Source organism: Leptodactylus fuscus, chromosome 7, assembly GCF_031893055.1.
Source record: "Leptodactylus fuscus isolate aLepFus1 chromosome 7, aLepFus1.hap2, whole genome shotgun sequence".
Taxonomy (NCBI): domain Eukaryota; kingdom Metazoa; phylum Chordata; class Amphibia; order Anura; family Leptodactylidae; genus Leptodactylus; species Leptodactylus fuscus.
In genome coordinates, this window is record NC_134271.1 from 104,283,682 (window position 1) to 104,309,520 (window position 25,839).

General features: G+C 41.1%; 1 protein-coding gene across 1 annotated transcript in view; it reads right to left on the reverse strand.

Moving 5' to 3' along the window:
• Positions 1-798: 798 nt before the first annotated feature.
• BRF1 (BRF1 general transcription factor IIIB subunit) overlaps positions 799-25,839 on the reverse strand; it is a 214,121-nt gene continuing 189,080 nt past the window's right edge. The window contains exons 16-18 of the mRNA XM_075282663.1: positions 5,141-5,192; positions 1,831-1,972; positions 799-1,137 (exon numbers count right to left, since the gene is read on the reverse strand). Coding sequence (XP_075138764.1) covers positions 1,100-1,137; positions 1,831-1,972; positions 5,141-5,192 — 232 coding nt within the window. The 3' untranslated portion in view covers positions 799-1,099. The remainder of the gene's footprint in view (positions 1,138-1,830; positions 1,973-5,140; positions 5,193-25,839) is intronic.

The following is a 25,839-nucleotide window of genomic DNA, read 5'->3' on the forward strand; positions in this document are numbered from 1 at the left end:
TTTTTTCTCTGAACTGTAACATGGAATAAGCATTAAAGGGTACGTGAACTTTCATCAAAAGTTGAAATATCTGTAGGGTCTTGCTTGGCAGTCTGTTTTAGGATTGTATAAACCTTTGTATGTGGTGTCCTATGAGATTTTCCACTGCTAATAATCACATTACAGCTGCAGCACATGTTATATTTCTCTTTGATAAATACAGAGCAGTCTGTCCCCCCAATCCATTATTACTACTACTGGTTTCATTATATGTAATGTTGCCAGAAGTAACTGTGAAATAGCAAACAAATAGCAGAAAAATGCACAAGTGACCATAATATAGGAGACACAGGGACACTGGACTGCAAATCCAGGTAATGATGCAGTTAAATAGATCTCCGAAACAGAAAAAAGAGAAATCTGAGCACAATCAGGAAAGCCACTTATACTGCCTGTGACTAATATGCTGCAGCTACAGAATCTTCTATGTGCAGAAAACTGGAAAAGCTATGTGTAAATCTGCAGAGACTTGTCCCCCACACTGGTTTTCTGTTTAGAGTCTGCTGGTTTCTAAAGACAGAACTTACCATGTAACCGAGAGTGAACAGCAAATTAGCTACAAGGAAGACACCTAGTAGCTTTGACTTTAGAGATGTTTTTAGGCAGAAAGCAACATTTTAAAATAAAGTGCATAACATTTTGGTCCTGAATCACATGCCGTATTAGTTGTCTGAAAAGATTGTGACAGTTAATGACTTAAGTGCTCTAAGCTGAATGTTACTCCAGACGTCACTGAACACAACACATATTGATTAAATCCATGCTCTCACTGGTTTAATACTAAGTACAGATTTATCAAAACATAATTACGTCATAATAGTAATAGCAATAAAAAAAAATTAAAGCTACAACAACAAAAGCTTCAAGTACTAGAAACCCAATAAATACTTATGGGTTCAAGGCCAATGAGAACTGACCAAAATAAACGGAATTTTGTAAGATCAATTACAAAACTCGAATTATTATAATTGTGCTGATCACAGAACAGCATAATAGATACAAGTCCATATATTACAAGATGACCGGAGAATGATCTCTGCTGTTATTCACGCCACGTTAATCAATAATTATCGTCCTCATCCACTTCACAGCCGTAATCTGGAAAAGAAAAAAAAAACCTTAATGTGTGGCTATATCATGATGACCTGGAAGGAAACTTTCATGTATTGCCTTGTTAACATGGGATTTATGCTCTGATTAATTCCTTATATCCCATAAACACAACACAGAGGCAGAAATATGACCGGCTGATAGATTGACTTATTGCTAGTATTTTACTGCTTTCTCTGAGACAGCAAAATGGAGAAAGCTGAATGTCTCAAAAATGTGAAGATATAAAATGCATGGATCTTCATAATATGAATTTACCCTGATTTGTTTCAATTTGTGGTAGTCACAGTATTTCCCTCTAAAGTGATCAAACCCAGTAGGAATTGTAGCCACAGTCATATTTCAGGATATAGGATTTGGAAGTTCTGAAGAAACCACTGGAAGCTGTTGGGGTAACACTTATTATGATAGTTGTAGACAGCAACAGACTGTAGATCGCTGCTCTACACAATCACTTAATTTTCCATATGTGTTAGGTGCTTACACCTTTTTGCAAGGTTGGATATACCTACGGACCTTGGTGCCCATCAGTAGATCTACAAAAAAAATGTTGCTTTCTGAATACGCTTCAATCTGAATTGATATGTAAAGTGCATCAGACTTAGGTACCAGCATATAAGAATAGGCTCCCAAAAATGTAAATCTAGTACTGGCTTTATAGTACCGTATCTCTGTACTTACCATTGCCTCCCAACAGCTCAAGTGCACTGACGCAATGCTCATCCTCCTCCTCCTCTTCTTCCTCTACATCTTCCTCATGGTTATATGTGACTGGTCCACTCTCCACCACTACAGACTGGCTTTCCACAGGGCTACTGGATTCCTATAAGATAGCACAAAGTTCCTGAGTTAGGCTCTATGTATAAAACAAATCTTCAGCTGCCCATACACATATATTGGTAGCTGGCAGAACAGATATTTGTCTGAAAGTTCCCAATTCCCTTATGCCCACATTGGCCAGATGTTCACGTGTTTTCAATGAGGAGAGGGGGAAAAACTGCTGCCACTGTATTCTCTGTGGGAACAAAGGATTGGGCGAGGTGAATTCCAGATTCCTGATCCTTTCAGTCACCCTTAATGGCAGATGCTGGTACTCTCCCATACATGTTAGTCTGCCAAAACTATTGACTATTTTCTAAAATGTATGGGAAACACATGTATAAAAAAAAATCTAATAATGACCAATTAGAAACTAGTGGTAAGTAGTCAGGACTGGGGTTGCAGAATGCCGTGTGCAATGCTTTTTATATTGTCTGGAGGCAGGAGGTTCAATATCCAGCAGCTTAGTTGCAGGTCCCGCTAACTACAGAGAACATGGCGCACACTACCATGGCACCCATCAAGTTCTCTGTCTTCTGACCCACTGTCTGTTAGTTGCATCAAAGGGTGATGGAGGAACACTCCTTAATTCCTCGGTGTGCCCAGCTAGCGTCCAAAAGCATCATCCCACTGATGTCAATAAGAAAATGTGCCTGCAAAAGCATCACAAAAAGTGATATGGACTTATTTTAATGTAGTATTTAGAAGCATTTGAAAGGTGCATTTTGGGATATAGACTAGTGATACTACAAAGTTGGTTTCAATACTAAAGTCCATTTTCTGCGATTGTGACAACTCTAGTCAAGACTTCTGAAAAGCTTCCTGGAGTTCGTCTAGATTTGGCGTTATAAGCACACAATTCTATCTTCATACATGCTTTGTGTACAGCTGCATAGAATGGTTATGTCAACTGTATAAATGTTCTCAAGCAACCAAAATTACACCTTATACGTTCCTGTCCTCCACCAAGTAATCCGTAAAGCACATTTGGACTGGCCACATGTTCATGGTAAGCTGGATAAGCTGCGTCAAGACACCTCTAGCTGTACTAACCTTCCAAGATGTCTATTTTATCCGGACTGCAAATACTGGGGGCAGTCAGTCTGCCTTCCTATAGAGGGATAACTATAACTTTATATAATGTATGGCTAGCCTTAGTCTGTCATTATGTTGCAGAGCTGCTCCTCATGTTGGAAATGGGGATGGTAAGTTAGAACATAGTCAGCCATTTTGACATTCAATGAGGACTGTATTTGGTCATTCATATTCGAAATATATTCCATGCTCTTTCCCCTCTTTGCTTTCTCTTCTTGTACTTAGTCCTATAATTATAATAGATATACCCTCAGCGCCTAATGGGTTGGTAGGCAACAGCAAGGCACTACTAAGAATCCAGTCAGTTCTCTAGTAAGCTATACAATTTTGCTATATACTGCAAAATTCGCCAAATGCCTAATATCTATAGCAAAAAATCCCTTTAAAAGATGAAATAAATCAAGATAATAAATATTTCCCTAAACCAGCCACTTCAAGGTGCAGTGGCTGCTTGCGGAATTTCACAGTCATCTTTGGAGATCTGCTCTATTCTATCCCCACAGGAGTTTAGTATTAAACTAGTCAGACATAACCAATCCTAGAAAAGGGATTAAGTGGCACAGGGGGAACTTTGTTCCTCGGGACGGATCGCGCTGAGAATTTCCATCCGGCATGAGAAATGCTTGAGAGTGGTGCGGACCCAAAATAAGCTGCTCATTGACTCGTGGCGTCCAAAGGAAGAAAGGAAAGCATCTAATTAAAATATGACCTCTCCCTAATTATCCGACTACCGCCATCCCGCAGCACTGCTAGCGACATGCCATCATTGTAATAAGGGGGAGTCAAAGTGATAATGTGTGTCTCCAGGCAGCGCACTGAGCCGACTGACAAGATTATTTCTTTACCTTATTGCTACTCTTTAAAATGTTGTTATCTCAATACTAAATGTATCTTTCCACTGGGCATCTGAGGCAGAACTGAGCAATGCTAAAATATGTTCATCTGCTGTGCATGTACATGCCACTCCCTGGTATAGTGCGTCCAGTGCCATGTCCTACAAAACAGGAGCTGTCCTTTGCAGCAACTCTTCACTAGTAGAAGGGGATACGGTGTATGGGATGTAACTTCAATGAGGTCTATATATTGTAATAGGTTCACTATACCATGAAAAAGGGAGTGACCCAATGGACCCCTTTAAACTAAAAGTTGCACATAATGAAAATAATTGTTTAGGATCATTAAAGATGCTCATACACATTAGCAGAATGAGACAGAACTCGCAGATTTCTGAAAGTCTGATCAACCAACTATTCTGTATAGGGGTCTCTCTTCCCGAACAGATGTTGGGAAAAAAAGTATCAGTCTGTTGGATTCAAGATGCCCAATGGGACACAAGTCCATGACCAAAGGTGTCTGGCAGCAACCTAGTATGTTTGGGCAAATGCTATCTAAGGTGCATGGGCAGCTGTATACCCATACAGTAAGCAGTAATGATAATAGGAGCATGTTGAGGCATTTACATGGCACTGCTATATTCTAAAACAATTACTAAAGCTACCACATTTCCTATCAGACCTAGCCCACAGACTGCCACACAACCCATAAGCACCAAGCCACATGTTCAGTATCAGCCTGTACTTATGGGGCCTAGGACAATCTGTTAGAACAGGAAACAACGGTTCATTTCATAAAACAATTCATTTTAATAACAGGCTGCCAAAGGGTATTTAATATTTCACATGGGATGACTTCAGTTCTATGCATTAAATGTCACTCTTGCCGCAAGCATCTGTCACTAGAACAAGGCATTCTGGGCTCGTTCTGCGCTGGCAGACTAATCAAACAGCGGGTATTCCTTATGACGGACCCAAAACTGGCATATGTGTCTGTACGTGAAAGCTCTCACCGTGGGGGAACAATATCCCAGTGTCTGGAGTATATATGTGTAGAGTCATCTATTCACAGATATTGGTGCTCTCAATGGCTTTGTATGGAGGATATGAGAAAGCAATCTACACCCAGATAACTGCAACCTGTCTTGTGCAAGGCTCTAAACAAGACGTGACTCCGGTCTCTTTGCTTTCCAGCTGTAACTTCCCCTGACCTTTATTGTAATAAAATGCAATCTGACAGTTACCTGTTCCAGTGCTGCCTTCTTAGGTGGTTGCGTAGATACCAAGGGCCTTAATCTGAAAGACAAAATAGAAAGTGATCACCGGAGCTCCTCGTAATTAATAAAAGATGAAGGAGCAAGCTGGGCTCAGCAATATCAATATACAGCAGTGCGGATAAGAAGCAACACATAATATCCACAATATATTACAAAAAGAAAGCAGCCAAAGTAACTGTATACAGGCAGATCAGCATCAGTGTATCCTAAAGGCTTGTTCACACATCGGCAATTAAATCAAACAAGACCTTACCTGTGGACCTTAGATTTGTGCCACAGATGATTCACATGAGTATTAGCCTCACTGCCATTAAACTGAGCTAAAACTTTACATTCTCATCTGACCCAAGCAGAAGGTCAGCACAGATATCACATGTAAATGTGAACGGGTTTGTAGAAACCCCATACACGAGACAATGGGGATCGTCTGTGGATCAGACATGGTTTGCGAATTTGCATGTGGATTCTGCTCAAAAATCAGAAAAGCGTAGCCTGTATGTGCAGCAAATAGTGAACTTCTCACAGGAAGATCTGCTGGCTATGTAGAAAATAGGATGCAAACTTTTTTTTTTCTTTTCAAGCTCCTCCACTTAAAAGATTAACACCACGAATAATATTTCTCCTCTATTCATAAGACAGAGGATCAACAGCTGATCAGTGAAAGTCTGACCACTGAGACCCACCAGTCCTGAGAATTGGGGTGTTTTACCCCCATTGTGAATTCAACCAGACTGCGGCACCCTGCTGAACATAGACACGCCTCTTGCTGGGTGGGACACATCCGCGTATCCATTTACTTCATATGGCAATACCAGAGATAGGCGAACCACAGCACTCAGCTATTTCCTTTGCACAGGAGAGCAAGTATGTCCCATTCAGAAACACTTACATATAGCCTGGCTATGGTCAAACTGAATTCACAAGTCTGGGAAAACACCTCCATTCTCAGGATTGGGAGGGTCTCAGTAGTCAGAACACCACCGATCAGCTATTTATCCTCATCCTATTTATGGAGTATAACTAGTTTTTATGCTATAACCCCTCTAAGCTGATGGTTAACTATGATGTATTACAATATACATATTTTACACTATGGATTCCCATTATTATTATGATAATATGCTGCAGGAAATATGGATGAATACAGACACACCAGCCTATTTATGTATATAGGACAAGTCCACGCTACACAATGTGCCACCCAATGATTCTGGTCATAAGTCATATGCAAGAGATGGTTGTTCCTTCCAGAATCCTTTTAAAGGTCACAATCTAGGAGTTTGGACATCTTCTGTAATGTTCAGATTAGTAACAAGATACAATAGGTCTACTGTAGATCACAGAGATAATGAAAGCCACAAGTCATGTATATGGGCAGAGTAAAGACGTGAGAGACAGGACAACGCACAAAAATCAAAAAGGCATAAAAAAAAACCCTCTGCAGAACATTTTCATTTAGGATTCCTACCATAGGAGGTGATGGCATATATAGCAGGACAGTAGCATTCCTCAGAAGGAAGAGGTCAGGGAGACAATATAACCCCTTCCTGCCTGAGCCATTTTTCATTTCTACATTTTAATGGCCTTCCAAATGCCATCAATTTCCTTTTTTTTTTAACGTTTGTTGTTCACAGACCCATATGAGGGCTTGCTTTTTGCCTAATTTAATATTACATATAACACACAGTGAAGCCAAAAAAATTCTAAATTAGGTGGAATGAACCCACCACCTGTACTGGGTCTAGGGGGCTCCCCAGGACAGAGATGGCCCTTCTAACCAGCCTGTCAAGTCTATTTCTGTCCCTGGCTGGTATGTTACTCCCCCAGCAGGCCACTCCGAAGAAGATGGCTGATGCTACCACAGAGTTGAAAAAGGCCCTAAGTAATGCCCCCAGGACTCCAAAGGCCCTCAGCCTCCTGAGCAGGTAGAGCCTGCTGTGACCCTTTCCGTGTAGTGCCCCCAGGTGATCAGCCCAGTCCAGCTTATTATTGAGGAGTACACCCAGGTATTTATAGGTCTTGACTATCTCAATGCCCGTCCCCTGGATGTCCACTGGTTTTGGTGCATATCTGTGCTCACTAAAGTCCACCACCATCTCCTTGGTCTTCCCAGCATTAATCCTGAAGTGGTTCCGCTGGCACCATTTCACGGAGTCCAGGTTTAAGTTTCTGTACTCCCCATCGTCTCAGTCTGCGATGATTGTGCAATAGTAGGCCTCATCAGAGTACTTTTGCAAGTAACAGCAAGATGAGTTGTACATAAAGTCAGCAGTGTACTGTGTGAAGAGAAAAGGGTCAAGCACTGTACCTTGTGGGTACCCCCATACTACAGTGTCAGACACACAGCCCCGGGCTCTCACATAATGAGGTCGGTTTGTGAGATAATCTAGGATCCAGATGGACAGGTGATGATCCACTCCAGCTGGTCTCTCAATAGCCCTGGCTGAATGGTGTTAAAAGCACTGAAGAAATCAAAGAACATTATTCTCACAGTGTTCCCCGGTTTCTCCAGGTGAGAAAGAGTTCTGAGAAGAAGGTGGATGATGGCGTCATCCACCCCAATGCCCAGCCGATAGGTGAACTAGAGGGGGTCCATGGCAGGGCTCACCAGAGATTGGAGATGTGCCAGGACCAGTCTTTCTAGGACCTTCATCAAGTGGGATGAAAATGTTATAATAAGAATGAAGTTGTGATTCTCCAGAGACTTTTACTTTTCACCATGGCCTGACCTTTGCATAGACGAGGAGCCGCTGCCATGTCCGCCATATGGAACCCTACCTTCCTGGCTGTTATGGTGACATCTGCTGTACCTACCAACCATGCAGAGCTGGTGTGCTGTAATGTGCCAGCTCGGAGTCATTCTTCAGAGTGATGGTAAACGGTGCATTGCTACTGAACAGGGCCGGTCTGCAGTGAGCGATAGGCTGCTCTTTTCATTCTCCAGCCCATGTTAATTTCACTTTATCTGACTTGCAAAGAATGAAGAAGGAGAAAAATGGGAAGGTGGGAATGAGGAAAAGACGAACTGATCTGTTTAACAAAGAAAACTTTGAAAGAGGGGAATGACTGCTATAATTTTGTAGCTATTACTGGAGAAAAGCAGGTTGTGACAAGGCCCCTGAACAATGTATAGAACGGCTTTGGGAATCACTCCACATTCTTACTCTGTCAATGTGTCCATTGTAATAGGAATATATCATTAACAAAAGTATAACCTCAATTACACCGCCAGCGCTGAATAGAGATTTCCCCGGCACATTCTTATGCACTTGTAGATGACAGGACTGGAGGGGATTTTATGTAAATTGCACAGTAGGTGTATGTATATGGAAGGCTGTAGGTATTTTTTATTCACTTACCCTAGGCTGTGTTCACATCTGCAGTGGAAGCTCAGTTAGGAGACTCTATTGCAGATACTGTGAAAAAGATGGACTAAATAGCATGATGGGAACCTGAGGGACCACATTATAGTCAGCAGGTTCTGCCGGACACCGCTCATATCTGTCATAAGGAGGATCTCAGGCTTTTGCTGTTCTTTATTTTTATTATTATCCTTTTTTGGTTATTCAGTTGTTATATAGCACCAACATATTCTGCGGCAGACTACAAGCTCATTATTTAATGACATACACTTAAAGTGTCATTTTATTTTTCATCTCCCACCTGATCTTACAATAGGCATGAAAAGATGCAGGGAGCATGCTGGGCAGCACCAGTTGTCAAGGTAACCATATGGCACCCTAGGAGTTTAGTGCTCTAGCCCCTCAGTTAACACAGGAGTCCCTAATAGTGCATTTACAAAGAGGCTTTCTAAACCAGACATTTGCTTCACAATGTACAAAGAGCAGGGAATGTGAAAAACACGTCACCTGTGCAATTCCCCTCTGCTGCTCTTGGTTTACTGGTCTGCATTGCCATGTGATCACTGGTCTCAGCAGTCACATGTCGTACACATTAGTGTCACTGCTGAGGTCACGGCATCGGTCAGATTGGTCAGCACATCATTACTGCAAAGTAGGAAATAGAGACTTGCAAAGATGCATGTGCAGTATGTATGTGTATATATGTGTGTGTGTGTTAGTGTATACACACACATACATACACAGTCTACCAATAAGTATTTGGACACCTGTGGTCCGAGCAGCAATTACAACCTCAACCCTCCGAGGCATGCTTTCCACACGTCCTTGTATGACGGCTAGTGGTATCTTATTCCATTCGGCTTGAAGAAGACAGGTAAGTTCTTTCACCAATTTTGGTCGGCTGCTGCACCCCTTAGTTCGGTGATCCAACTCGTCCCAGAGGTGCTCGATAGGGTTCAAGTCTGGGCTCTGGGCAGGCCAGTCCAGTCGGTTAACCTGATTGTCACTGTACCAAGCCATGGTAGACCTCGCTACACGACAGCAGGCGTTGTCATCCTGGAAGTAACATTGGTCCGACCCATAGAACCGCCATAATGTAGGAATCACACTTATCTAAAATAGTGCAATAGACGTCAGCTTTGAGTTTACTATGCACTGGGACCGAGGGTCCCAGTCCATACCAGGAGAAACACCCCCAGACCATAACTCCACCTCCACAGAACTTTACTGGTGTCCAAATACTTATTGGTAGACAGTGTGTGTGTGTGTGTGTGTGTGCACGCGCATGCATATGTATGTATGTGTCCAGAGCATGGGAAGAGCGGCGCTGTAGAGCAGTGAGGTAAGTGCTATACTAGTAATCACCTCTGGATAAGGACAGTGCTGGGGGGCCATTTTACTGTACGGGAGCAACATAAGAAATGTGGTCCACCAACTTAAATTTTTATTTATTTAATTATTTATTTTTAAGTCGCGTTTGTGACCCCTGTATTAGAGACTACTCTCACATACATGCAAATTCAGAATTCTATTGGTTTCTTCTTAGCTATGAATGCTAATCTAGCACCCCTGCTTGTTCAGTGTCTGCACAGAGTGCACCCTGTGAATCTGTATCCTAGAAATTGGTCACATGATGAGAAACAGTTAAAAGTGCTAGAAGAAATAAAACGTTTCAGTGGTATCTACAGTTTTACAGGCACGTCTAGACTTTTATTTTTAGATTTTCAAGTTTGTCTTTTTTTTAAATATAGATTACTTCTAGCTGTAAAGTGTAAAAACTGTTCAAAGGTGAAAATGTGACGCATAACTGTCCTCGCCAGATGCTGGTATTAGATACAGCTGGTATCATGGTGGTATAAGTATACGACTATATAGACTAAATAAAATTCAGCGTCTAATCTGAGCATTCCATAAAACTATGTATTTACTGGCGAGTCTGGAGAAGTAATTATTTTGCAGGCGGCACATGATTCATGCTCTGCAAAGCATCTTTCAGAAATAGACACGTGGATTAGAAATAGTTCATTGAGAAGCTATTTACTAGTAATTTTGTAAGGATATTGGGCTGTATCTAATGAAAATTTGATCACTAGTGGGTAATGCTCAGTTAATTTATATGGATGGAAATTTACACTTATTAAAACAGTTTATGTCTCACGTCATATAACAAATCTATGGACAGCACTGCAGTACTTGTGAGGTCTCCTCTTTAAAGGGAGTCTGTCAGAAGAAACTAATGACAGTACCTTACAGGGCTGCTTCTGCACTTTCCAAAGATGCCCTTGTTATTAAGGAAAAGCAGGTTTTTATTCTTACACAAATGACCTGAAAAGGGCTGTAGGGGAGTTTCTTCTCCCTGTTCTAGTTAATCACCTTTAACCACTGCCCATTACTGCCCCCTATTGCTTGAGTGACATCTTCCCCTATGTTTTCAGGGGTGGTTATCTGGCAGGGAGAAGAACTGTCCCAAAAGTCCTTTTTGGCTAATTTGCCTATAAGTAAAATCATGTTTTGCATGAAAATGGAGTTGCAATGCAGAATAAGAAAGGCATCTTTGAATGTTGAACGTGGCCTCTTAACATAGAGCAAATGCTGGGCTCTGGTGACAGACTCCCTACCATAATGAAGTACACGCTTTTCTATGCCCCCTAAAAAAAACTTTTAGATAACATCAGCACACGGAGATGTGCCAATGGTGCAAGGTATATAGCAAGAGTGAATGTACCTTAAAGCCTTATCCCCCTTATCTCCTTTAATGTAGTGTAAGAGCCTGAACAGTAGCACAGGGGCGAAGTTCTCTTGTTGTACAAACCCTTTAATGGAAACATGGGTTAAACTGTTATCACATAGCATCATAATATTCCATTACAGCAAAAGCAATGTATCATTTCAGTCTCTCAACAGGCTTGTTGCAACATGACTAGAGTATGATAGAACTGATAGACTCCACTTCACAGTCATCGGTTACAGCAGGAAGTTCAGAATAATTGAAGAATTATTTTTCTCTGATAATCATATATAATATAAACAGTGATGTCACTGTATAGGGTTAATGTACACACGTGATGTCAGTACAAGGTAATGTACACATATGATCACAGTATAGGTATAATGTCCACAGTGATGTTACAATAGAGCAATAACATGCACAGTGACATTACAGGACATGATGTGCAAAGTGAGGTTGCAGTATACGGATAATCTACTTTGTGACATCACAGCACAGAAATCATACAGTGGTATCACAGTACAAATATAATGCATCCTGGGCTGCAATGTAACTTTTTGCAGCACTACTTACTGGTTCCAGATGCCACCATGAATCCCAAGTCTGAATGTCACTGCTGCTACTCCATATGTGTGCCATTTCATATACTTCAGTAGAGAAATGTCCTTAAGGAGATCAATGTACCCAGTGTTTTCTCACAATTGCTATACTTTATATGTTTATATAGTAAAAAGGTCCCAAAATATTATTTTTGCCCAAATTGCAGAGATCTTTAACCAGAAAGTATTCTGCAGCTAGGCCATGTTCACACAGGCTTGTCAACCAATGTCTGCTTTCACTTTCAAAAGTTGAGTTTTTTCATGTTGATTCAGATGCATTTTCCGTATCAGAATAAGCATGAAAAATCACAGTGTGAACACTCCATAAAGACCATCTTAAAGGCCTGTTCACATTTGTTGTTCTGCTTCCTCACAGGAGTAACTAAAATAATGGCAGCACGAAACTCATTGCATGACAGACTCCACCAGTGCCCAACGCACCCCACCGACTATAATGCAACCCCACCAAGTGTCTGCCATTGTACCAAACAAAAATAGCATTGTCTGCTACTTTCCATAGGCTCTGTAAAACAGGTGTGAACAGCACCTCACGAAACAAAACGCGGCCCTCATATATAATAATGCACAAACCAGCAGCAGCCAGTCAGATTGCACCTTTAAACTTTCCAGTGTAGTTTGGAAAACTCCCACCACTAGTGATACCGGGAGAGATATTCGCCTGTGTGCGGTTCTGCTGCCGGTCAGTCATGTACGTGATATATATAATACAATGTAAGCTATTTTACCAGCTGGAAAATGAGTCTGGGAAAGAACATCATGCTGGGCCCCACAGCATTTCAAAATGAGCTCTCCGCAGGCCCATATGCTTGGCATAATCACAGTCCTTTACAGCTATAATGTCTGGGAAAAAGCAAGCGATCGGGACAAGCATGGCATTCTATATTACCAATTAAAATTCCATTCCAACATAGAGAGAAAACCTTGTCCAAAGAAGAGCTCAGCTGTAAAATAGAATCTCTCTAGGAAAACACTTAAAGGGAGAGTCCATGCCTGTCCAAGTGTCTGTTATTATGAATATAGATCTGCGGGCTCACCCTGTACATGGAGGCTCACTTACTTACTGAGCTACCTGATAACCTGGGTCACATGGGAGGGGAAATTCAGCGGCATGCTTCATGACATCGGGTGTTTTTTGTTTGTTTTTTTGCTGTGTCTCACCTGCAAGTTTCTCTGCTGGCCCCCCCTGTATCTTACAACCTGAACTGCTTGAACTACAAAGGTTAAAAGCCACATGAGATAAATGCGGCAATATAAAAATGTGTATATATATATATATATATATATATATATATATATATATATATATAATATGACAGTGTTAAAACCAGCAGGTCACTTTGTGCTTCATGTTTTAGTCACAGAAAACAAGGATGAGATCTGAAGAAATCTCATCCACACTGCTGATACTTCACACTGCGACCACAGCTCATGTGTTTCCAGTTGTACACAGGTTATCACACTAGTGAGATTAGCTACTTGTACTCTAACTGTTGTATCCTTGCTGTAATGGAAGTGATTAGCATAAATGTATACACAGCAGTCAATGTGACCAAGGGAAGCTGCAGTGTAAAGCAGTGGTGAACCTAGCCTCTCTGCTGCCTGAGGCGGCCGATCAAAAGACGCCCCCTCCACTTCCTGAGACTGAAAACTGAAGGGGGTGGGGGGGTGTGGGTGTCATCCTTTGATTGTCCATAGTTTGACACCTGGCATCCGCGGTACTATTAACCACTTCCCAACAGTGGTTAATAGTAGCAGTGCAATTCAGTGCACTGTGGTATTTCTAGTGGTATATAATACCACCCATCTCTGAGGACATGAAAGGTTCGCGTTAGGCTGAGGCCCCACATTGCGGAAACACAGGTTTTTTTATTGCAGATTTTGCTGCAGGTTTTTTTTTTTTTTTTTTTTGAGACAATCCCACGAGTGGCTACAATAGGTATTGGAAATATATAGGAATCTCTTATACTTCTAACTCCTGCTCAAACCACTCCTGGCTTTGGCTCAGAAAACCTCAGCAAAATCTGCAACATAGTTTTTCCCGCAGCGCTTTTCACAGAAAGTCAGTTGTGGTTTCCAAAGCAGACTATCTGCTTCCATTATACCTATAGGGAAACCAATGGCGTTTCTGTAGGTATAATTGACATGAAGCAATTTCCAAAACTAGTATACTGTATATACTCACACATACCACACACACATATATACTATATATACTTACACAGTCATACATATAACATATATACTCAGACATATACATTATCCTAGCACATATACATTATTACAGCATATATACTCACATAAACATATAGAATTCACACAGTATACAAGACACAAACTATAAGCAAAAAAATTTTTTTTTTAGCTTAGGTTACTCAAAATGCCCCCCCCCCCCCCCCCCCCCGGCATAACGCCACCTGAGGCTACTGCCTCACCTCACCTCATTAGAGGCGGAGCGCTGGTGTAGAGCATGGGGGAAGTAGAAATCAGCTTCAAGGGTCTCTGAAAAATAAGGAGGTGGCTTTCTGACCACTTTAGACTCCTGCTAGACAATGCAGCTATACTGGAGTCACTAATCACAGATAAGCAACAGAGCCCTCAGTATACTTCAGTCAATATTGCAGTAGCCAAAGAAAACAAAAAGGAGGCAATAGAAGGTAAAGGTATTACTAATAAAACATTAGAGACACTGAGTTATCTCTGGCTAGTATAAAGCTCAAGCTGACTACTGTCTGGCAAACATCTACCATGGGTACCCACACATGACTTGTAAGGCGGCTAACATCTGAGTTGTAAGTAACTACAATATGCTTTATATATAAAGCACCACAGATTTGTCCCATATACTTGTCATGTGCACATTAAGACACTTCACACAAGGAATCAAGGAATAGGAGGTCACATAAACATGGCTACATGTTACAGTTCAGGATTATGTGATATGCTGTCATGCTAATGTGTGGCCTGAGAAACCTAAGATGCCACACTGCATAGATTTCCATGTTCTCTGCAGAATACCATTTTGTGCCTCCTGATACAATAACCTTCAGAACTTTGTTCACCAAGTAACATAGTTGCAAAGTTGGAAGAATTGGAGTACAGCTCTGCATGTAGATTCCAGCTTCATTCTGTTACTTCATAGGTTTATCTCTATTGAAGTTACCAAAAAAAAAAAAAAAAAAAAAAAAAAAAAAGAAGAAGAAGTCAAAACCACCATTAATTTCTACAGGAAAAGACAATGGCTGGAAGTGGGGGGTTTATGGGACTCCCATTTTTCTGATAGGTTAGGGTCCCAAAGAAACGCATGCACTCACTATAGGTAGTTGTAATGCTAAAATTCACACCATCCACTTGGAAAAAATTTAGCATGTACCATTTTATTGTGCATTGCAGTGAACATATACTTGAAGACTAAGAGACAACTGTCTGATGGACCTCTGCTTCATCTCTCCTCCGCCGGCATATGCACTAACCACATATTGCTGTGGATGCAGCTTGTATGATTTTCTATTTGTTCATATAAATATCGCCTAACTACCCTCCAAAAAAATGACATTGAGGAGGACATTGATCCATATCCAATATGAGAAAAACAGAGCTGAACAAATAAGACATTTATCCTAAAGATTACAATTCAGTGGAGATACACTGGTACGTGGGTAACATGCACGGAGCACAAAGCCTGCATTGTACGGAGGAAGTCTTGCCAAAGTGTAAGGCTATAAACGTGTCAGAACACCTTGGGGGATTGTACAATTCTAATTAAAAGTAATTGTGCCCAACATATTGCTTCTCTAGTGGGGCATACGGTAATAACGCCCACGCTGGGTGTGATACAGATCTGTGATGGCGAACAAGTCAACAGACTCTACTATAAAAAACACTTGTGATACAAGTCAGTTCACCTATCTACATTGCAGGGGGTGATATGCTGGATTCTGGTGATAGACTCACTTTAATAGAGGCAGAAATACATCACACACAGAAAGCCGTGCCCATGACTGGGAATAGGAGTAGGCACACACAGGATTTCAAGGCGATGTAAGCAGTTCACACACTGGAAGAATAGACATCCAGTGACTAAGGTTTCCTGTGGCTGAATTAGATTTATCTTGAGGCATCCTAGAATTTCCCATTTAAGGTTACAGAGGACAAGACGTAATTACTTAGAAGTAAATATGATACATATATGTTTGTGGCCTCCTCATGTCTCTACGGAAAGAGGAGGAAATGTTTCAGAGAGCAGCGGCGTACAGTACATGGATCCCTGATGTCAGTACAATTAGTTCTCCACAAACCCTGCAAATGTCAAGCTAATAGGATAAGTATTTAATGCCTGACTTAGAGAAAACAAACAAATCACATCATCCAAAAACAGACACATAATGAAATCACTGAATATTAGCTGCAGGCGAGAGGGGAAAAACTGCAATTAACTAAGTTTAACTGCTGCATACCCAAAAGTAAGGAACCGTTCAACATAGACGGGTGCCGACAAGTACACCCCTAGGCTCAGAATCTAGCGACACAGACAACCTGATCAGAATGGTCGTCATGTGCTGAAACCATTCACTGTATACTTGTATTCAATATAGGCAATATTTACAGCAAGCCATGACATAATAAAACATTTCACAAAGAAATTACCTAAATTTGCTTAAAAGTTAGGTGTCCAGAAAAGTGGGAGAACAACAAACATAGACACCACTCCATTTACTACAGGGCACATTTTTTGAAGACTTCACACATAAGGAAAATCCAGGCATACGACTGACAGTGCCACCTGAGGCTCTTCCAATGCTCTGTCCCATTTTGATTTTTTAGAGCACCTGCCCTATAAATATCAGGATGGAGCATCACAATGGAGCTCGGAATACGATTGGCCTGCACACTTGGTCGGGTGCATTAAGTGTTACAGTAAGAAACATTACTAGAGTTTGTAATACTGCTGACAAGGACAGATTTGCCAATAAGCATCAAAACCTGGCAATAAACCCTATGACAATGCATGGTCACCTCATTATGGTCAAAGGACAGTCATATGGGGGGCCTTGATAGAGGGGGGCAGTCCTGGTTTAATCAAGGAGAGGAAAGCAGAAGGCCAGCTTGCCTTCCTAGGATAACCAGGACCAAAATTGGGGCCCAGTTTTTGCTACAGGGTCAACTGCTAGTGATTTGTAGAGGTCAACTGCTCATCGATTGGATATTGTGGGAACATCCTACCAATACGACCCCATTACAGGATATGGAAACAAAGATATGCCTCGATACTTTGTCCCCAAGAGTCCCCATGTCTTCTTATGAAGGATTAATGAACCCAAGCAGTTAAAAGGTTTGATTAAAAAAAAAAAAAAAAAAAATGTACGCTATGTTTTTTGTCCCTTCATGTTACTATACAGTGTCCTGTATGCTATTTGCCATGATTTCACAGATTGACAAGCGATCTGATGAAATGAACTTCACAATTTTCTGGCTCATCTGGCTTGTGGCGGGCAGCAGACACAAAGCTTGTAATATCCAGAGAGTGTGTAGGCCATGTTACAAGTGTGGCCTTCCTTCTGCCAGATGGTTGTTAGGAGGATGAAATGAAAAGACAGAAGCAGAAATAAAACTGTCACATCCAATCAGTCATAGAGGCCGTGTCATCAATACGGGGCCAGGTAGCGCAGCAGAGTTTATAAATATCAGCCTTACACCATTTATTGTCTACCACTCACAATAATGTACGGCTCAATAATACCATTACATGGCAGCTCCAACCATTATATACTGCGAGAATGTTCTTACGGGAGCACTTTAATAAATGCAATTTTCACAGAGAAGGGCCGCAGTGATGAAGGTAAAAAGTACATGCGCCATTTACATATAGCCTAACTTGGAAACAACCACTTAAAGGGGTTGTCTGGCATTCAAGAGTCCAGTGAAATGCCCCATGACTTACCTCACCTCATCTAGTACAGTCACCCTATGAAACCTTATATTGTTGCTGCCATCCAAGTGGGCAGTAACACAAATACTTGATGCTTGGGTTTCCCTACTGTGCGAGTTCTTCTTTGATCATCTCATTTTCTAACAAGGGCAGCAAAGAGTCAACGGTCTTTTCTAATACTTTATAAATAGGTACAGAAGTTTTGTACAACTATAATGAAGGAAAGTACCTGTAGATATTACACACTCCTCTATAAAGTAGTTATAAATGCCATGTGACCAAGACTATTGTGGCTTCCATTATTGACCAAAGGTTGTCACCCAGCTTTCCTAGTCCACGTTGAGAACCTGTATTCTCTATCGTTATGTTAGTGAGCGCTGCTGGGTGGCTACCACAGGCAAAAAAAACCCAAAAAACATTGCTACAGCAGACACAGCAAAGCCCTGGGGACCCAACAATAGTATAACAGTGGTTTTGAGGGTGGGAGATACCCTTTAAACACGATTTTCTCCATTTCTGACAGAACATTGAGCTATAATACAGTCAGAGATTTTATTTGCAGGATGTTTTCCCCGCAGTGATCTCAGCTGAAGGTACTCTTCAGGGTATTTGGCGTTCTATGGGGCTATGCTGACCTCTATTAAGTAAACTAGTGGTCTCCATATTGTCCGCAGCAGTTCACTCTCTCCTGAACCAGCCATGTTTCTTCATCCATAATGTTATGATATCCAGGTTCTGGCATGTTCCAGGGTCTGCGTAAGGAGGAATAAGAACATCTCTCTGCACCAAGTAATCTATGAAATAACTCGTCTTACATCATATGTGTGTACAAGAATAACATATACAGTAAGGAACAACACACACACTGGAATAGGGAAGCTACAAAGGCCGGTAACACTCACAGTTGTTCCCCAAGTCTTAAGCTAGATTCACACTTGCATCTGGTATCTGTCTCTCCTTCTTCATTCTGAGCATGCGTAGAAGAAAAAACAGATTGCAAAACGGACACAAACAGACGACTATCTATTGGTAATCCATTTGTGTCTGCCTTCCATAGACCTCAGTGTTTAAAAAACACCAGATTTTTTGCTACTGGTCTGGTATCATTTTTTGGATGGAGAAAAAAAAAAGTCCTGCAAGTCTGACTTTCTTTGTCTTTGCCTAAAAGCGCAGGTACCAGATGCAAATCAGTTTTTGAGTATTTAGAGAGAGTTTCAGAAACATATTTTGCTCAGAGAGCCAAACACTGATGTGAACCCAGCTTTCTAGAGTATAACCTATTCAGGTATAGCATTTTCGGTGTCCTTTGACAATGATCAGATCTACCTACTTGACATCAGATATAAGTTATCAGAGCTGCACTGTTCTGTGCAATTCTCAGAATCCAATCTGCATAAAATAAAGCCTTGTTGAGAAGATTTGGAACGGCAGCACATTTCGGCCCTAGTATTATAGCCGCACAGTCTGGACCTCCTGTGGTTCTACCAAACCCAGCTATGATAACTAAAGGACACAGCCCAGCTAACTCTAGTGTAACTTCATCCTGCTCTGTAGATTTTACATACAAGTTCCTAGGCATTGACAGCAAGCTAACATTTTTAGAACCGTATCATGGGAAAAATACTCCATTAACCCCTTAAAAGGTTTGTATGTGATTTTATAAACAACAACAACAAAAAAAATCATATCCGCTTCACAGTACTGCGGTATAATCCCTTCACTACACCAGGGCTGAACTGCAATATGGCACACACAGCCCATGTCACGGTTTTAGAAAGAAAGTAGCTGGCAGTGGATGATTTATGGTGCGAGAATTTTACCTTGGCTACCACAAACCTACAGCGATTACCCATTTTAGGCAATTTTCCAAGGCAGAATATGGGAAATCCAGTGCTGATTTCCTGCAAAGCAGATTTATTCCCTTTGGATCCAGCCTCAAGGCCATTAACATAGGTGATATATAAGTGACCTCCAATAATTATGTGTATAGTAGTAATCTATCATCACAAGAATCTCATATACATACAGTTTCTTGAGGTGCTGCAACTATCCTGGAGATTGTCCCCAATTGCTCTGGATTTTGTTAGGCCATGTTCACACTGAGGTCTGAGGTCCAGTTTGGCAATGTTCACATGAACAAAAGTGCTGCATGCAGGACTATTCTTCTAGTCAGAATGTCAAAAAGCACAACAGAGCCCATGGAAGTCCATTTTAAGCTAAAGGGTTCTACTGAACACCAGATCCAGCGTTGTCGTTTACATTATAAATTGAAACCATGGCTAAAGTGTGAACAGAGTCTTACACGTTTATGAATCCACATCTCAGGCCAGTCTATTGGTAGGACTTACTAATACTAAGTTTAAACTGAGACCGTGTTAAGTTGCACCAAACATATCAAAGCCCCTAAAGCAGTTTCACACATCTAGTGTCTCTTTAGGGTAAGTTCACACAGGGTTTTTTTGGATCGGAACCAATCCAAAAACCGGGTAGCCGCAACTGAAAGCCGATGCACTGCACCAGCATCCAGCCGCGCACTCTGCTCCGGATTAGGCCCAAGAAACGGCTCCCGGAAAAAAGACCTGAGCGGCTCCCACTGATTTCAATGGGAGCCGTCTTTTTGGTCAGGATTTTGAGGCGGATACGGACTCAAAAACCCCGTGTGAACTTACCCTTGGAGTGTCTAGTTTATGTTTATATCACCTGCTGGCCAGAATGTTAAGCCCAAACTTTGGTGAAGTTTGTAGCATCTCACACCATAACCTTTCTCCTGCTAAGCCATGGCCATTGGTCCCGCATGTTAAAAAAGTGCAGATATGCAAACAAAATGTACAATATAATTTTATCAGAAGTACAACAGTAAATTTGGGCCATCACTAAAGACCCTCTATATGTACAGGGCCATGTAACCTGAGCAAGCAACATCAAATGGGAATAATGTCTTCAAGAGGTTTTCTACTTAGGTTCCTCTACAAATAGCTTGCAGATAATGGGTTAAACATAAGAAATGTTAAAAATTTGGCTTTTTCTCTGCTCGCTACTGATCCATGAAAAGAAATCCACTGTGATCAGAGACGTAGCAGTTGTTGCATGTGCAAATGGCCGCTAATCAGCAATTTTATATTCATTTCTATTGATATTTAAATGAGCACAATGCAAATTAATTTATGTCTTATTTACTGCGCACATCATTAAAATCATACTCAGATGAGCAGTGACGACCATTTGTATATGCTCGGAAGCCTTATTTATATTCAATCCTCTGGACGCAGTAAACACAGACAGGAGTTCTTGTAAGAGTCAGACATGTCAGTCATAAGTTGTAGAGGTTCATAGTGTGCTTTGTATAATCTTGGGGAAGATCCCTTGTAAAGGTACTCCTGCAGTGACAAAATTTGCAATGGATTTCAAGTTATGCGGCGCACAGGCTGAAATCGCAGCTCAGTTTCTGCTGCAGATCTTCTTCTCAGCCTGTAGATGAGATTTGTTTAGATTTTTGCTGCATAGGTTGCAGGTTTTCTGCTTTCAAATCCACGGTGCCAGGTCTGCAGCATACACACCTTCAAAAAGATGGTCTTGCAAAGCCAACATATGGACGTGGACAGGAATCCCTTCAAAAACCAGGACTGGTTACTGGAGGTTTCGGAGGCTAGTCCTGCAGCGATCAGTAGACAGATGGGCTGGGTCTGTGTACTGTATATCAGGCCATGTTACGGCCCAATTGGCTAATTTACCCTCATTTGTATCAGAACTAAAAGGGCTTATATCTTTGGAATGGCTGAACAGATTTGGATAAACAAAATCACCAAAATGCTCTAGGTGACAGCGCCTGTCAGATTGGGCTTTTCAGACCTGGCGACAGGCCCTCTTTATAAAGGCAACCCCTTCAAAATTACTGAGGTTTCAACAACAAATGTGAAATTACAAGTTCAACTATAAATGGATACAAACACCTCACAGGGAATTATCACGCCCTGTATAGGGTAACATAAAAAGCATGTGTGTACATGAGATATCATCTGACCACAATATATAAAAAAAAAACCATGGGATTTTCTTCCCTCAGAAGGTCATAGTAAAGATGCATATGATATTATGTAAGTGCCAATTTATCCACTATTGCATAACAATTTTAGTTTTTATGATACTATGCTTCTATGTACCATATGTAAGATGGAATTCTCTGCCATGCAATAATGAATGATACTACAAAGTGGTGCTAAGGCCACAAGAATCACATTAGATAAATCTCTATAGCGCCCTATCATATGAACATCATAGAGGGGCTCCCATACCATGGATCCCCCTCACTGATATCCAGGGTAGCCTAGCCCTTGCTTGAACAGACCCCATTTATTCATATGTGATGATCACTTATTTCAATGGCAAAATGTAAAACTTCACTTTCCCTTTAAGGCAAAGATCCCACGTTGCAGAAATGCTTTTTTTTTGTTGCAGATTTTGCTGCGGTTTTTGAGCCAAAGCCAAAAATGGCGGCAATGGCTACAAAAGGAATGGGAAATCTATAGGAAGCTCTTATGTTTCTACCTTCTGCTCAATCCACTCCTAGCTTGGGCTCAAAAAACAGTAAAAAAATCTGCAACAAAAAAAAGCTACTTTTCCATAACATGGCGCCTTAGCCTAAAGGTCGATTATGGGGCGATGGAGAAACTGATCGAAAATCCGCTTTGCTGACACCCTTATAAATGAACATATCAAATGTAGTAGCCTAAGTTTGCAGAAAGGGATGGGGAGGGCAGTCTTGGCAGGTATCCTATAACTACAGTCCTATGAAAAAGTTTGGGCACCCCTATTAATCTTAATCATTTTTAGTTCTAAATATTTTGGTGTTTGCAACAGCCATTTCAGTTTGATATATCTAATAACTGATGGACACAGTAATATTTCAGGATTGAAATGAGGTTTATTGTACTAACAGAAAATGCGCAATATGCATTAAACCAAAATTTGACCGGTGCAAAAATATGGGCACCTCAACAGAAAAGTGACATTAATATTTAGTACATCCTCCTTTTGCAAAGATAACAGCCTCTAGTCGCTTCCTGTAGCTTTTAATCAGTTCCTGGATCCTGGATGAAGGTATTTTGGACCATTTCTTTCTACAAAACAATTCAAGTTCAGTTAAGTTTGATGGTCGCCGAACATGGACAGCCCGCTCTCAAATGATCTGAAAACAAAGATTGTTCAACATAGTTGTTCAGGGGAAGGATACAAAAAGTTGTCTCAGAGATTTAACCTGTCAGTTTCCACTGTGAGGAACATAGTAAGGAAATGGAAGACCACAGGGACAGTTCTTGTTAAGCCCAGAAGTGGCAGGCCAAGAAAAATATCAGAAAGGCAGAGAAGAAGAATGGTGAGAACAGTCAAGGACAATCCACAGACCACCTCCAAAGAGCTGCAGCATCATCTTGCTGCAGATAGTGTCACTGTGCATCGGTCAACTATACAGCGCACTTTGCACAAGGAGAAGCTGTATGGGAGAGTGATGAGAAAGAAGCCGTTTCTGCACGTACGCCACAAATAGAGTTGCCTGAGGTATACAAAAGCACATTTGGACAAGCCAGCTTCATTTTGGAAACAAAAATTGAGTTGTTTGGTTATAAAAAAAAGGCGTTATGCATGGCGTCCAAAAAGAAAAAGCATTCCAAGAAAAACACATGCTACCCACTGTAAAATTTGGTGGAGGTTCCATCATGCTTTGGGGCTATGTGGCCAATGCCGGCATCGGGAATCTTGTTAAAGTTGAGAGTCGCATGGATTCCACTCAGTATCAGCAGATTCTTGAGAATAATGTTCAAGAATCAGTGACGAAGTTGAAGTTACGCCGGGGATGGATATTTCAGCAAGACAATGATCCAAAACACCGCTCCAAATCCTCAGGCATTCATGCAGAGGAACAATTACAATGTTCTGGAATGGCCATCCCAGTCCCCAGACCTGAATATCATTGAACATCTGTGGGATGATTTGAAGCGGGCTGTCCATGCTCGGCGACCATCTAACTTAACTGAACTTGAATTGTTTGTCCAAAATACCTTTATCCAGGATCCAGGAACTGATTAAAAGCTACAGGAAGCGACTAGAGGCTGTTATCTTTGCAAAAGGAGGATCTACTAAATATTAATGTCACTTTTCTGTTGAGGTGCCCATACTTTTGCACCGGTCAAAGTTTGGTTTAATGCATATTGCACATTTTCTGTTAGTACAATAAACCTCATTTCAATCCTGAAATATTACTGTGTCCATCAGTTATTAGATATATCAAACTGAAATGGCTGTTGCAAATACCAAAATATTTAGAACTAAAAATGATTAAGATTAATAGGGGTGCCCAAACTTTTTCATAGGACTGTATGTGCTATGCCAATGCACCTCTTTTGTCTTTATACCAGCCAATACGGACCCTTCGATTCTCATCAAACTGTAGACCCCGAGATGAATTTAGTATCTATTATTAGGATATAAGAAACAACTAGTTTTATTTCACAGTTAATATTGTACAGATGTAGCAGGGTTGAAATTGATATTTTCTGTTTAGTTTTTGCATAGGATTGTTTGCAGGCATTTTCAAATCAGCGATTTCATAACGAAATGAGAAACTCAGCTCTGCTACATCTATACACTACATGAGCATAGCGCTCCTAAGCAGATCCAGCCAGCAGTTGAAATGTCTTCCTCTCCACATATGCTGTGCCAATGATGAAACCGTGATTTTCTCTGCGGTCCCATACGTCCTGATGTATAAACACATCCCATACAATGACTCATTCGCAGTTCCCTCTCCCATTGTTCTCGGTGTGTGCTGACGGTTATTAAATTTAGCTGCAGATTTCTGCTTAGGAGTGGATGCATTATGTAACATTATACTAACAATGTTTTCAGCTGGAAACAAAGATATTTAGCACATAACACTCAGCTACAGAAAAACATGGAAAATGTATTCAGGCGCTTCCATGCAGTGAAAATATATACTCTATAGGGCTTGTAAAGAGCTTTACCCGCAGAACACAAGTTTGGGACCCAGGATTCTCAAGAACCCTATCAGAAAAGCAGATTTCAGCTCATCTTAAAAATGATCACTGGTCAGTACCAACTGGGGTTCGGATACACAAGATCAGATTAAACCTTGCAATTGTGATGGCAACATTTCTCTCTCTGGGGGTGATTTATCAACCCATCTAAGCCAGTTTGCTTTGGTGTCTGGTTCTTTATCGCGCCAAGGATGCCCCACAGGGCCCTGTTCACCACTGCAAATGTGGATGAGGTGAGAGTTTGAGGCACCTTGACCCAACATATTACAACCCATAGCACAAAACTAGACTTTCAGTCATAGATTTCCAATTCTGGCAGACGGGCTGTATATATTCAGTTTTTCACTGTAGCAATGTGTTGAACCTACAGGATTCCGCACCATTTTCCTCCGTGTGAATTGACCCTAATAAATTCCCATCAGTGTCAGCAGCTTGTACTCTGACAATAGATAGCTCGAAGAGTTAGGACAGCAGCTTGCTTTGTTATATCATGATTTCAACCACACCATGTGAATACATCCTTATCTGTCCATGGACAGAATAGCTGCCACCACATGCATGGCAGCACTGGAAAAGTTTCACACAGCACTACAGGGTTAGGGGATAACACCTTTTCATAAAGGGGTTAAATCCTGATAATTCATTGTATTACTGACATATGGAGTTTCCCAAACTCAAAAGGATCATGCCACACAAATTATTCACTACACCACGCCGATTTTGAGAATGAAGACGTTTAGTCAACTTATTTTTGCTGGAAGTTTTAGGTTTTTATGAAACTTAAGTGTTCCCTTCCAAGTAAAATGAGTTAATAATGGAGCGTTACATGGGTGTGGAGGACATGACTTGTTGATGGTGTAGATCATGTACTTCATTAGAAATCCACATTTAAAGCAGACTAGTAATTACCGATCTGCCGACAGCGAGGCTGCTAATAATGATGTGGATGAAATAAGCCATTGCCGAGATCTTTAAACATCT